Below are 13,844 nucleotides of genomic sequence, written 5' to 3'. Positions count from 1 at the left end.
AGGGCATCTCCCATCTATCCGACCAAGCTGAAATTTTGTGCAAATCCTCTTGGAGGCTTTGCCTGTCTTCGTCAGTCAGAACCGAGTTACCCATCTTTGTGTCGTCTGCAAATTTACTAATGCGGTTATTGAGTCCAACATCCACGTCGTTGATGTAAATAATGAAGTAAATAATGAAGAGTTACCATGGGGCGGGTGGAAAGGTGGGCTCTTTGTTGGGTTGTAAGAATTGGATATCTCTCTACCAGCCGTCTGGGGGGTTGCGCGGCATGCTCCGCCTTCCTCCATTGGGGTATATCCCCAACGAAAAAAAAAAAAAAAAATTCTAGTGAGCGCATTTTTCGATCGGTTAATCACAAAACCAGCCCGTAAAATTTGTCAAAGGTTCGTCCTAACGTGCGTGTAAAATACGCGATGTATAACGTCCTTCACCCCTCCCTCTTGCCTCCACCAGCAGCGTGCTGAGACTGTCACTCATTGCATGCTCGAGAAATTTTAGGGTTGCCACCCGTTCCTTTAAATATGGATTCATTCCGTATTGGAGAGTGAGATGTTGCATTCCACATTTTTCTGACCTCAGGGTGGCAACCCTTGTTGTGTCATTCAACACAAGAGAGATCGAGGCAAAAGGAGTGCGTGCATACTGTGCGGCTCCCAAGTTTGTGCCAGCGAAACGTAACCATGCCCAGAAGTTGTTATATATTGCAAAATATTTAATAAGAGTAGGTCAGTAGCCCCAAAGCCCCCAATGTTTACTGTGTTTCCTTGAACATGGCCGAGGGCGGGGAGGGGGCGGGGCGGCGCAAGTGGTTCATCCCCCTGGAGAAGACGGTGTTGACAGCCCTGGTGGAGCAGCACAAGGGCGTGGTGGAGTCCAAGAAGAGGGACGGCACATCCAACAGGGAGAAGGAGAAGGCGTGGGAGGGGATAGCGGCCCAGTTCTCGGCCCACCCTGCCACCCAGGCCAGGACCAGCAGGGAGCTCCGCCGCTGCTGGGAGAACATGAAGGCCAGGAACAAGAAGGGGTGAGTAATATATAGTCATCTGCCTCCCACAGCTTTGCATTAGTATCTATGAGGGCCAGGAATAAGAAGGGGGGAATAATAGTGTTACACCACTCTGCTATGTCACGTACACGAACCCCCAACAGCCAACACAAATATGCGTGTTATGCACCTGAAAGGTGCCCTCCGCATTATATATCTAGATCTAGATCCAGGAGGTGGATGTTATTGATGCTGTTATTGAAAAGAATGTCTACTTGCAATCAATTTCTGATGTGTCTCAGAAAATGACACTGTTGTTCAAGAAACCATCTGCGAGTCATACAGCTCATTATATAATCAAATGTGATCCTAAAGTTCGTAGGGCAATTCATGATCACGGTGATTGAATTTTATTGCGCTGGGGTAGATATCAGATTCGGGGAGTCAATTCCAGATGTAAGGCTTTCACTGCTGAGTTAATTGTTAATTTTCAACTTTTTGTCCACGTCCTGCTACACATCTCACACATTTTGTACACCACATACACCAACAATTCAATGTTATTTACACTACACCACATCCACATACAGCACAACAACGTCTTTTGTGTTTTGTCTGTCTTAATGACTTGTGTAAATTTTTGTGATAAAATAACCTTGATGGGTATTTGTTTTTCCTTACCCGTGGACCAACTAGCAGTTGAGCACTCACCTACCACCAACATGTATGTTACGTATGTTTATATGTATAGTACGTATGTCCATACATATGGTACGCATGTCTACGTATAGTACGTATGTCTATACGTATGGTACGTATGTCTGTACGTACAGTCTGTATGTCTATATGCATGGTATGTATGTCTAAATGTATGGTACATATGTCTGTACTTATGGTACATGTCTATATGTATAGTACAAATATCTGTACGTATAGTACGTATGTCTATATATATGGTATGTATGTCTATACGTATGGTACGTATGTCTGTAAGTATGGTATGTATGTCTGTATGTATGGTACATATGTCTATACGTATAGCCCTAGTACGTATGTCTACGTATGGTACGTATGTCTATAGGTATAGCACGTATGTCTATACGTATAGTACGTATGTCTATACGTACAGTACGTATGTCTATATGTAAAGTATGCATATCTATACGTACAGTACGTATGTCTATACGTATAGTAGGTATGTCTATATGTACCATATGTATGGGTATACGTATGTCTATATGTATGGTACGTATGTCTATACGTTTGGTACGTATGTCTTTATGTATGGTACGTATGTCTGTACGTATGGTATGTATCTCTCTCTCTCTCTCTCATATATATATATATATATATATATATATATATATATATATATATATATATATATATATATATATATATATATATATATATATATATATATATATATATATATATATATATATATATATATATATATATATATATATATATATATATATATATATATATATATCGGTGGTGGCAACACGCTCCTCGCCTCCTAGTTGATGAAGCCCGAGGAGAATCGCTACAGTCCGGCAAATCTTAAGTAGCAGCTCTGACGTAGACAGCCCGCTAGACCCTGTTGCCACGTCTCCAACTGACCTCGCGCACCGTGCCTCTCACACCCTTCTCTCTCTCTCTCTCTCTCTGTGTGTGTGTGTGTGTGTGTGTGTGTTTCTCTCTCTCTCTCTCTCTCTCTCTCTCTCTGTGTGTGTGTGTGTGTGCGCGAGAAAAATGGGGGTGTACTCTCATTCGGGGAGTATGGTGCACAACAATGCATAATAATAATAATAATAATATTATTATTATTATTATTATTAATAATAAACCTCTAAAAAAAAAATGCTCCAACTGGCAACTGCGGTGTGTTGGGTTGAAAGGAGCATTCAGACGAGCTGACAACGCCGTGGAGGCAACGCTGCCAAGTGTTGTGCAAATTTCTTTGTATTCACTCACAGATAGAGAATCAATCGTAAAAACCATATTTGTTTTTATACTTGAGAGAAAGAGAGAAAGAGAGAGACACAGAGAGAGAGAGAGAGAGAGAGAGAGAGAGAGAGAGAGAGAGAGAGAGAAGGGTGTAAGAGGCGCGGTACGCGAGGTCAGTTGGAGACAGCACCAGTGTCAAGCGGGCTGTCTACGTCAGAGCCGCCACTTAAGATTTGCCAGACTATAGAGAGGAATCGATTTTCAGGCTTTTGAACCGGTTCTCTCTGTTGTGCATCAGAATCGAAGGAATCGATTCTAGAATCAGTTCTCGCCTATCCCTGCAGGCAAGGATTACATACTATAAGGATAGCTCACTGAAACGTCATCGATGACGTCATGACTGCGGTATGTCATCTGGTTCACTCTCTCCCTGCTCTCAAGGTATAAAATGTGCTAGAAAACCCTTATTTATTCATATTCATGGTCAAATTTTGCATTTTTTTGATTGCTAAGGATATGCAATCAAATTAGGCAGCTGTAGAGTTGGCAAACAGTACACAGCAACAGAATTATTTGAGAAATATGCTAGAAAAAGTTGCCGAGAAACACTGCTGACCACCACACATTGACGCTTATGTTCTCTCAAATTTCATCAACACCCACCCTCTACAACTTTACAGGAGTAACCAATCCTGTCATGAATATCGTTATAGATAATATAGAAGTTGGTATAGTCTTTGTGTATTCTTACATATACATTGATCCCTTTATACATTATTTATATTAACCATTAGATATAATTTTCCTGATCCAACAGTAATACTTCAGTTAATTTATACCTATGTTAGCTATTTTGATGGCAGGATTACCTACCCCTGCAAAGTTGCAGAAAACGAACATTAACGAAACTTGAGAAAACGCTAGCACCGATACATGGCAGACAGCAACATTTCTCAAATATCTCCACCACTGGCCAACTCAACAGCTGCCCAATTCAACCACATATCCCCAGCAACCCAAAAAATAGCAAAATCTGACTATGAATGAGTGACAAGATCAATAAGTAATGGCCCCCCAATACACTTCATATGGAGAGAGTGAACCAGATTGCATATGCGGTACATTGTGGGTAAAAGAAATGCTTAGTAAGCTATCCTTATTATCTAGGTTGAGCCACTGTAACACCCATATACAGCACAAATCACCATTTTCACTGAGCACGCTGCAGTGAGAACACAGTGAAGTGAACCAGTTTGCCGCCCAGCACCATTTGTGTACACGTGTGACGTCATCCGCGATGCATTGTGGGTAAAACAAATGCTTAGTAAGCTATCCTTATAGTATATAATCCTTGCCTACAGGCTACCGGTGGACTTGGCCACGGGGCGGCCTCTCAACGTGAGCTTATCCACCGTCACCTCTGGCTACGCAGCGGCTCTGCAGGAAAGCCTGGCAGAGGTGCATGAACGCGTGTGGGGCAAGCTCAAGGTGGCAGGCCAGACCATGAAGGAGACATGTGACCGGCGCATGAGGGATATGAGGTACTCTGTGGGTGACAGAGTGTGGCTGCACAATCCCCACCGGAAGCGAGGGTGCTCATCGAGGCTACAGAGCCCCTGAGAGAGGTTGTACCTTGGAGGAAGAATATCCATTCTTCCTCCAAGGGTTGTTCACGGTGGTGGCAGCTATCTCTGACGTCACCTACCGGATTCGCCGGGGATGGAAGCGCCTGTCTGTTGTCCACGTGGACCGGCTGTGGCGTACTCCTGTGGCCACGGCGGAGAAGAGGAGGGCGTAAGCCCCAGCAGCAGCGATGAGGACGTGGCAGAGGCCGACCGAGACGTGGATGCACTTGGGCGATGCGGGCGGTGCGGGCGATGCAGTGGACGCCAGTGTCAACCCTGAGCAAGGACTTAGGGCTGGAGATGTCCTTCCGGGTGCCACCGCCTACCTGCCACCGCCCATACCTCCATTGCATAGTGTTACACCAGTGAGTGTTTGTGGTAGGGGTACAGTTTTGGGGGCGGAGTGATTTAGGGGCATTGTAGCGTGGGTGGATGGCGGCATGAAAGGGTACCGTGTGGGGAGTCGAGGGAGCGTCGCTGGCTAAGCGAGAGCAGGACTGACGTGTCCACTGCCCCCGTGTGTGCTTTATAGCCCACACTGCCCTGTGGACTAGTGTAACGTGGTTGGAGCCTGTTATTAACCCCTTCAATACGATGACGCCTACGTAGGCATCATGAAGCCCCAGTAGCATATACGATGACGCCTACGTAGGCGTCATATTTCTATTCTGTTTTTTCTTCTATTGAGTTGTCCCGTACTTTGTGTTGGTTACTAAGTAAAGACGCCGTATGCTGTCCTTGAAATCCTATTGCTCCTCCCACCATCCATCCACAAAAAATGAGCTACAGTATGCACCGCCTTCTTCCCGCCTTGTGTCTAAAATTAGGAAGTCTCATTGTCTCTCTCTCTCTCTCTCTCTCTCTCTCTCTCTCTCTCTCAGACATCGAGGCGCCGACCAACGTTGCCAGATTGTCGTACGCGGCCTCCTGTCTGCCAATTTCCGACCCAAAAATCTGCCTCCTCGACCCCAATAATTGCCTTCATATACAGTTATCATTAGAATGGTTAATTATTGGTGTGTTTTGGCAATAGTTATGGCTCAGAAACCGGTAAATACGAGGCTACGAGTATGATAATCTGGCAACGGTGGCGCCGACACCATCACGTCTCGCCCACCTCTCTCTCTCTCTCTCGCTGATAATTTCTCGACATTCTTCCTCCTCTACACAATCATCTGCTTTCTCTATTTCTTTCCCCCTTGCCCCTTTCTCCCCTTTCTTTATTTCGCTTTTTTTTTATTTTGCATTGAAACAATTTATATTATGCATAGCAGGTATGTGTTGACTCGTCGTGTATGCTGCTTTGCAAATACGGGATACGTGTAATGAGGGCTTTCAGCAGCATAATATACGGAGGCGACAAGCAGATACATGCCGGCTCAGGTTTCCCTCATGCTACCGCGCGCGGCCGAGCATGCCGTATATCAGCCAGGCGGGCTTTTTGAACATCCGGCACGAAGGGGTTAAAGCAAGGAACCTTATGCTGTGCATATTCTTGTGCCCTGCCTCTTGCCTCTCCTTTGTGTGCGGCCCATTGTGAGTGGCGTCCTGTTGCAGCGCGTCTCACGCTGTCCTGGGTTCACGACCCCCGTGTATTGTTCGGCACGCTCCTGCCTGCCTGTGGTTGGTGTGTTGTAGGGGGGCGGCGTAACAATATATAATACTCTGCCTCCCACAACTTAGCATTGTTCATTATTCATCAAGATTAAGACACATGAAGTACAAGAACGAAAAGGAACATGAAGGGTGAATAATAGATAATCCTCTGCCTCCCACAGCTTCTACATCAGTATAACTTTTGAAACTTTGCCAACCTAGTACCTTAATTGTCAAGACCACAGTCCTCCACATTAATAGTCCCATTTGTGTTTCAGTGACAGAGCCACACAAGAGGGGTCAGAGGACAGTTACTCGGCACCCTCCACCATCACACCAGACGTGGAGGCTGTATTCAGCGTTCTGAACCCATGTAGGTTTACTCTTTTGCACCCCACAAATGTTCCTCATATCTTTTACTGAAACCACTGATAATTCTTGTACTAAATGCTCTTTGAGGATAATTTGATATTCCAATTACAGATGATGCAAAACATGGTGTAAGTTCTCAGGACCTTGTTCCAGACTGTCTTATACCAGAAACCCCCACTGATTCTCACATCAGAATGCAAAGTTATCAAGCTGGACATTCATCTGTATCAGGCACCTCAGAAAACTGTGAGGCAACATCACACTGTGAAAAGCTAACAGCAGACTTAACTCCAAACATTGGCCCATCCAAGCGAACCAGAAAGCAAAAGATGGACCAGCTGTGCAATGACGACATTCTACTAGCACAGATGCAGATGCAGCAAGCTCAACTTTCAATAGAAAACTTACAATTAGAAAGAAAATTTTTGCAAGAGAGATGCCAGCAGCAGCGGGAGGCACATGAGTGGCAGCGGGCACAGCATGAAGTCAACCTGAACCTTGCTATGCTGCAGATCAAATACTGGGAGAAGAAAACTGGATATGTAGACATGGAAACCTGAAGGTGACACTGGCTAAGACCAACCATCTGATGCCACTTTAGTAATTTCTTTATTCAATGAGACCATTTGCACTGATGAGACCACTCCCTTCCACCTGGTCGACTGAACAGAATGTGTTATAAATGGGTTCGAACAATGAAATATCACTTAGTAAAGGGTTTATCAAGAGGTTACTGACATTGAGAAGTCAAATATTACATATGTTGAATGTTGAAGTCACTAACAATATTTAGATTTGAGATTAATTGGAAAAGCAGATTGCATTTAACCTACTGTCTCTATATCCAGTATTATTCATCCATGAAAATACCATGCCACATTTGACAAAACAATAAATACAACCCTGCAAATGTAGCATGCTGTCTATCCATGTGTAAAGAAATTACAGAAATTTTTATATTTTGTTACTTTTCCTTATATTTTTGTGAATGAATAATCCTGGGTACAGATAGTTAAAATGAATGAAGTCCAATCTGCTTTTCCAACCTATCTCAAATCCACACATCTTCATTGACCTCAACATAAGAAACTTAATTTCTTAATATATCATAATGATTTTTTGGCTTAGTCCTGTCAAATAAATCAAAATATAATCATTATGTATTACTTTTTTTATTTTTTATTTTTTTATTTTTTTTACAACAAAAGAGCCGGCTCAAGGGCAACAAAAACAGTATAAAAAAAAGCCCGCTACTTGCCGCTCCCACAACAGAAGATAGTAGAATTTTGGGTGGAGAGGTGTCTTGAAATACTCTTCTTGAAAGAGGACAAGTCATAGGCAGGAGGAAATACAGACGAGCACTCATTTAATAATCCTGATTGTAGTTTTACATTAAAACTCTTTCAAATGTTCAGACAAGTTCCATTCAGTCAATCAGGTGGAAGAGAATGGAAGTTCTTAGTGCAAATTTGAATATAAAAATGACTATAGTAAAGGTGTGCATATTGTTGCATGAGTGTCAGAGTCGGACTGGGGTGCTTAAGTGGGCTGTGGCATCTAGTGGCTGGAGGGGCCCGGGCCCATATAAGCTAAAATATCAAAATATTCAAATAATACATATTGGCAGTAATTAATTAGTTTATTTAATTAGACCAACTAATATAATATTAGTTGGTCCAGTATGATAATATAAGTACGTGAAAGCCCTATATGACTTAGCATGGGTTAAGTCCAGGGCCCAGGGGCCCATGTACTACCTTGGGGGCCCATGTGCCATTGGCACACGGGCACATAGGCCAGTCCGACCCTGATGAGTGTTGAAACTACATGATGTACCTGAAAGCATTAAGACATGCATTTATAAGCTGTAATATTGCATTCTACAGATTTTGAGGGCAGTCAAGGTGAGGCAGAAGTTGAATCCAGGATTCACAGATTTCTATATCAAAATTATCATACACACCCATTAAGAAATTATTGTTTTATGAGCTAGTTTACTCTACATCACATTTTTGTACAGTGCTTTACATGGGCACTTTTTGTTTGACCTAAACCATGAAATCTCTCTTTCCAAAATTATTCTGTACCTTTGCTCACACCTTGCTTTTTTTTCTTGGAGTCTACCAGGCATTCACAACTGTCCACTCCACTATATTTATCTGCCATTTTTCTTTGCATTAAAGTTTACCAGGTATGAAAAATATGTACCTGATGGCCAGCCAAGCTGTGCAGAGAATCCTCCATGGTGACTGTGAATTGCATTTCTCGGTCTCTATGAGTTAGTTTACTCAGCTGCCTTGCTGTATACGTCTCTCGTATCTCGTCTGACCTGTCCAACAATAACAATAACAAAACAAGTACTGTACAATAATGTTTAATAGTGATACATCAGGGTGACAAAAATAACTTCCGTAGGCACAAGATTTCGAGCTTCTGATAACTTTGGTTTTGGGGTATCTCGGATCAGTCTTTCCCTCAGTTGGTTTGACATATGTGGGATTTACTGTTCTAATCTCATAACCTACTGTGGGAGATATGACCAAGCACTTTTCCAGGTACCCACACCTTTCAGTCCTATCCTCTGTCCTCTGACAAACTCACCACAACTGTACATAAAGACACAGAGGACAGAGGATAGGACTGAAAGGTGTGGGTACCTGGAAAAGTGCTTGGTCATCTCTCCCACAGTAGGTTATAAGATTAGAACAGTAAATCCCACATACGTCAACCAACTGAGGGAAAGACTGATCCAAGATACCCCAAAACCAAAGTTATCAGAAGCTCGAAATCTTGTGTCTACGGAAGTTATTTTTGTCACCCTGATGTATCACTATTAAACATTATTGTACAGTACTTGTTTTGTTAATGTTGGACAGGTCAGACGAGATATGAAAGACGTATACAGCAAGGCAGCTGAGTAAACTAGCTCATAGAGACCAAGAAATGCTGTGGTTGATGCAGGAATTTGAAAAACAAAGCCCCTGATAACTCAAACATTATCCAACTTATACCAACTCTTGGAAAGCATCTTGAATATTTGAGTAATTTCAAATATGCACCTGCTGATTTGAACCTTGTCTGACTTATTCATAATTTTTGTTTGATTACTTTCAGTGTCGGAGGTATCTAAAGTTCAACTGAAATGATTCAATTTAGGGACGGTTTACTGTCAACTAGTGTTGAGTCAGTTAGCTCGCTTGGAGTGCTTTAAAATGATGGTTAGATTATATGTATATATGTATTGAAAATTCATAAACCTGGCATGCAGGTTCAAACCCTCGCACCACTGAGTGTCACCCAGAATATACAGCTTTAATCCTCTGCTTTAATTTTGTCCATGTCCATGTTTTCTGTGAATATGTTAGAAAATAAATAATAAATACTTCAGTTTACCTACATCCTTCAAGATGATGATGCATGTCTGTGTCCTCTTACAACAGTGCCTCACTGGGACAAGGTAGCACATTGGTGGTGAATAGACCACTGATAAGTTTCCATGTTGGTTTGTAAGCTGAATGTAGAGTGCATTGATATTATTTTGCCTCAATAAACTGTTACCTGATCTTCAACTAGTGAAGAGAGTCTTATGTTAAAAAGGTAGTATCTAAGTGATGAATTTATCTAGTTTTTAGAAGCAATGCATTTAATTTTAGTAATGTTTTGTATGGTATTAATTTTTCCTCAAGGTTGGGCGTTCTGTATCGTCTCCGCCAGTTCTTCTCCCCTGCACAGATGCTTTCCATTTATAAGGGCCTTGTCTGCCCTCGTATGGAGTATGCATCTCACGTGTGGGGGGGCTTCACTCACACAGCTCTTCTGGACAGAGTGGAGTAAGGCTCTTCGTCTCCTCAGCTCTCCTCCTCTTACTGATAGTCTTCTACCTCTTAAATTCCGCCGCCATATTGCCTCGGTTTCTATCTTCTATCGATATTTTCATGGTGACTGTTCTTCTGAACTTGCTAACTGCATGCCTCCCCCCCTCCCGTGGCCCCCATGCAGACGAGTTTCTACTCATGCTCATCCCTATACTGACCTAACCCCTTATGCATGAGTTAACCAGCATCTTCATTCTTTCATCCCCTTCACTGGTAAACTATGGAACAGCCTTCCATCATTTGTATTTCCTCCTGCCTATGATTTGACCTCTTTCAAAAAGAGTGTATCAAGACACCTCTCCACCCGAAATTGACCTCTCTTTTGGCTATTCTTTACTATTGTCTGTTACAGGAGTGGCGAGTAGCGGGCCATTTTTTTTTTTTTTTTTCACTCCTTTTGTTGTTCTTGAGCTGTCTCCCTGTAAAAAAAGAAAAAAAAAAAAAATAGTATTCATACATTATAGGTTGGTATTTTTATACTGCAAATTTATTACTAACTTTTTTCCTAAATATATTATTTTATCTCAAACCTTATTAAAGTTTCACTGTAGTCAGCAAAAAAAAGTATTGAACATCCATGGGTCATTTTAATAGAATTTGAGCAAAATCTATAGACATGGTGTTGTGTTGATTAGGTGGGTACCAAAGGTTAGTCTACCCATTGGCACCCACCTGACCAATACAACACCACGTCTAAAGATATCACTCATTCTATTCAGTCAACCCATGGGTAAAGACCTATACTTGTTTTCCTCAGGAACTTTGGTGCTTAGAGGTGATGGATAGTAAATTAATTATATAATTACCTAAACTAGCCATGTGTTCCATCATATTAGCTGCTCTACACAGACTAACATAATGTTTACAATGTTTTACTGAGTCAGACAAACAAGTAATGTTATAGATGTAGAGTGATTGGCTGATGAGCACTTGTTTATAATCCGTGTGGATGCAAGTTTGTCTTGGTCATGAAGTTCTTGGTGAGAGAGGCAGCTTCAAGATTTCAAATGCATAGTTTACTTTCTCTGATCCAGACATACTGAACTGTAGTAGTAACTGTGATTGGAGCTTTGTATTATTTTTGTGTTTTTATACTATCAATTTAAAGTATATTTGCTATAGAGCAGTGCTGTCCAAACTTTTCCACCTATTGTACCCTTTATTATCTCTTCCTACTGTTACGTACCCCCCATGGCTAATTAAACTCAATTATATTAAGTTATATTTAGGTACACGTACATTACGCATCCTTCCTAGGTACCCGTCCGTCCCTCTCTCTTTTCCTTCATAGAATATCGGAAGTTTCTGCTGTGTGTGTGTGTGTGTGTGTGTGTGTGTGTGTGTGTGTGTGTGTTTATCGTCTTTTCACGTACCCCTCTGATCTATGCTGCGTACCCCAGTTTGGACAACACTGCCATAGAGTATAAGAAAGAGAACAGAATGAAAACAGCTTCAGCATGTCAAAGTTTAGCAATTTAGTAATTTTTTACCTCTATTAATTTTTATTAATAATAACTCATTGCCCTAATGTGGATTAAAAAATAAGAAGGTTGTATCAGCTTTAATCATATAAAATTAAATTAAAGTGCAAAAGAAACATTGTGTCTATTTACCTCATAAGCTGCAACACCCCCAATTAGGTCATGTATTGAGTCAGTCACCTTGCTGTCACAATGGATGCTCGAAAGTTGAGCTCTCAGACAAACAAGGAAATGGATAGTTTGGAAAAATGGTGCTCAGTTGGTTAAAAGAGGGTATAATTGTTTTGTGTAAACTGTGGAAGAAAGAGGAACACACAGGATATGGGGCAAGGATCAGGTACAGTGAGAAAGCTATTATATCTGAAAGAAAATAATTATTTTTCTGGTGTACATTTGAATCCTGCTTTTGGAGATGAGTTGCAAAAAAATGTTAATTTCATAATGAGAATGCATTTTGATGGGATTTTTTACAAGATGCATGTTTATTGCTACAGTTATGGCTAAAAATGTTCTTCGATGCACCATTGTGATGTAGGTAACTAAATGTGCCATAATCTTAGCAGCATGTCATAGGCAAGGCTTTTAGAGCCAAAGCCCATTGAATTTCTCAGTTGCAACCATAACACAAGACCCTGGTGGTTACAGAATCTTCATGAACCTAATAGGCATAGATTAGGCTGACAAAAGCAAGATAAGAATAATTCTGTGCCAAATTATGAGATATGTAGAAGTTAGTGGTGGTGTCAAACATAAACAAGTCCATATTGATCCAGGAAAATGTTAGTTGAAAAAAATGGGCCATGGAGATTCAGTGCATACATACACTGTGACTAGTATGGTACTGGTTCTTCAACTTTTTCATTCAACTTACATTCAGTGGTGGGCATGGTTCTGCTAATTAGTGAAGCTAATTTTTTCATTATCTGATTAGCATTTTGGCTAACTGGAAACAGTTATTGGGCCAATTAGCTTCCGCTAAATGTAGTTCCTCCTCCGCTAACTTTAAGTCCACTAAAAAATTCATAAAGGTTATTGTCTATTGTGGGCAGACACAGCACCAGTTGAGCCACATGGCACAGTAATTCCAGGGCTTCCACTTTTGGGTAAATTACGCCTTAAAGTAGGCTAATTGAACAATTATTAGGGAAAACTTTTTGGTATTTTAGGGTACTGCATCTTCCATTTCCAACTCTTTGAACTCGGGATTTAATAACAAGAATTTGATATTTTTTACCTGACAAGAAATAAACTTAAAATAATAAAAATAAAAGTGTCAGTTATGGAAAAAAGTAAAAAAGACGTACATTTGCAGGATATCTTTGGTAAAATATACGGATTTAGGATAAACTGGAGGCTTCTTTCTTTTCTCTTCCGAATTTAATTTGTTTATTTGTGTATACCTTTCTGGAAAGCTCTATGTCTAAGCTACAACATATTGAAATTGCAGGTCACTACATAGGTCTGTTTTTAAGGGTTTTAGAGCCAAAATACTAAACCGAAGCTAAATCCATATAAAAAAGTTAGCGGTTAGCATTAGCTATCACTAATTTCTTTATCAGTTTAGTGGTTTAGCATAAGCGAATCTAACTTTTTGGTTAGTGGATTACCAATTAGCAAAGATAACTTTTCGGTTAGCGGTGCCCACCATTTAATATTAAATTAAAGTTTCTAGAAGTTACATGTACTTCAGAGATAAAGACGTATAACTAGTGGATCAAAGGTATGTTGATTAATTATTATTATGTAACCTTAGCGGGTCAGGCAAAATGATCCAGCCAGTAAGACTTTGGAACTAAAGGAGCTAATAAATTAGTGATGTCTCTGTGCATTACTCAAGGTAAGGGCAGTGACAATGTAGCACTTACCTATTATGGCAGGAATGACAGTTATTCCTGACCAAAATATAAACAAGGGAACATTTCCTCTACAATTTCATGAAGAATAAGACCAGGAAAA

General features: G+C 41.0%; 1 protein-coding gene across 4 annotated transcripts; it reads left to right on the top strand.

The window, feature by feature from the left end:
- Positions 1 to 290: 290 nt before the first annotated feature.
- On the top strand, positions 291 to 13,144 carry LOC126984682 (myb/SANT-like DNA-binding domain-containing protein 3). 4 transcript variants are annotated; one of them, XM_050838577.1, is made up of 4 exons: positions 297 to 1,025; positions 6,439 to 6,533; positions 6,644 to 7,094; positions 10,219 to 13,144. In XM_050838577.1, exons 1-3 carry the CDS (start codon positions 772 to 774, stop codon positions 7,090 to 7,092), a joined length of 798 nt encoding a protein of 265 aa, XP_050694534.1. In that variant the 5' UTR covers positions 297 to 771; the 3' UTR covers positions 7,093 to 7,094; positions 10,219 to 13,144. The 4 variants fall into 4 exon arrangements, with proteins under 4 accessions (XP_050694535.1, XP_050694534.1, XP_050694532.1 ...); XM_050838578.1 differs by lacking the exon at positions 10,219 to 13,144 and having other exon boundaries at positions 291 to 1,025; positions 6,686 to 7,727; XM_050838575.1 differs by lacking the exon at positions 10,219 to 13,144 and having other exon boundaries at positions 301 to 1,025; positions 6,644 to 7,727.
- Positions 13,145 to 13,844: the final 700 nt, after the last annotated feature.

This window comes from Eriocheir sinensis, chromosome 5, assembly GCF_024679095.1.
Source record: "Eriocheir sinensis breed Jianghai 21 chromosome 5, ASM2467909v1, whole genome shotgun sequence".
NCBI classification, from domain to species: Eukaryota; Metazoa; Arthropoda; class Malacostraca; order Decapoda; family Varunidae; genus Eriocheir; species Eriocheir sinensis.
Note: the sequence above shows the minus strand (reverse complement) of the source record. Positions and strands in the feature narration are given on the sequence as shown.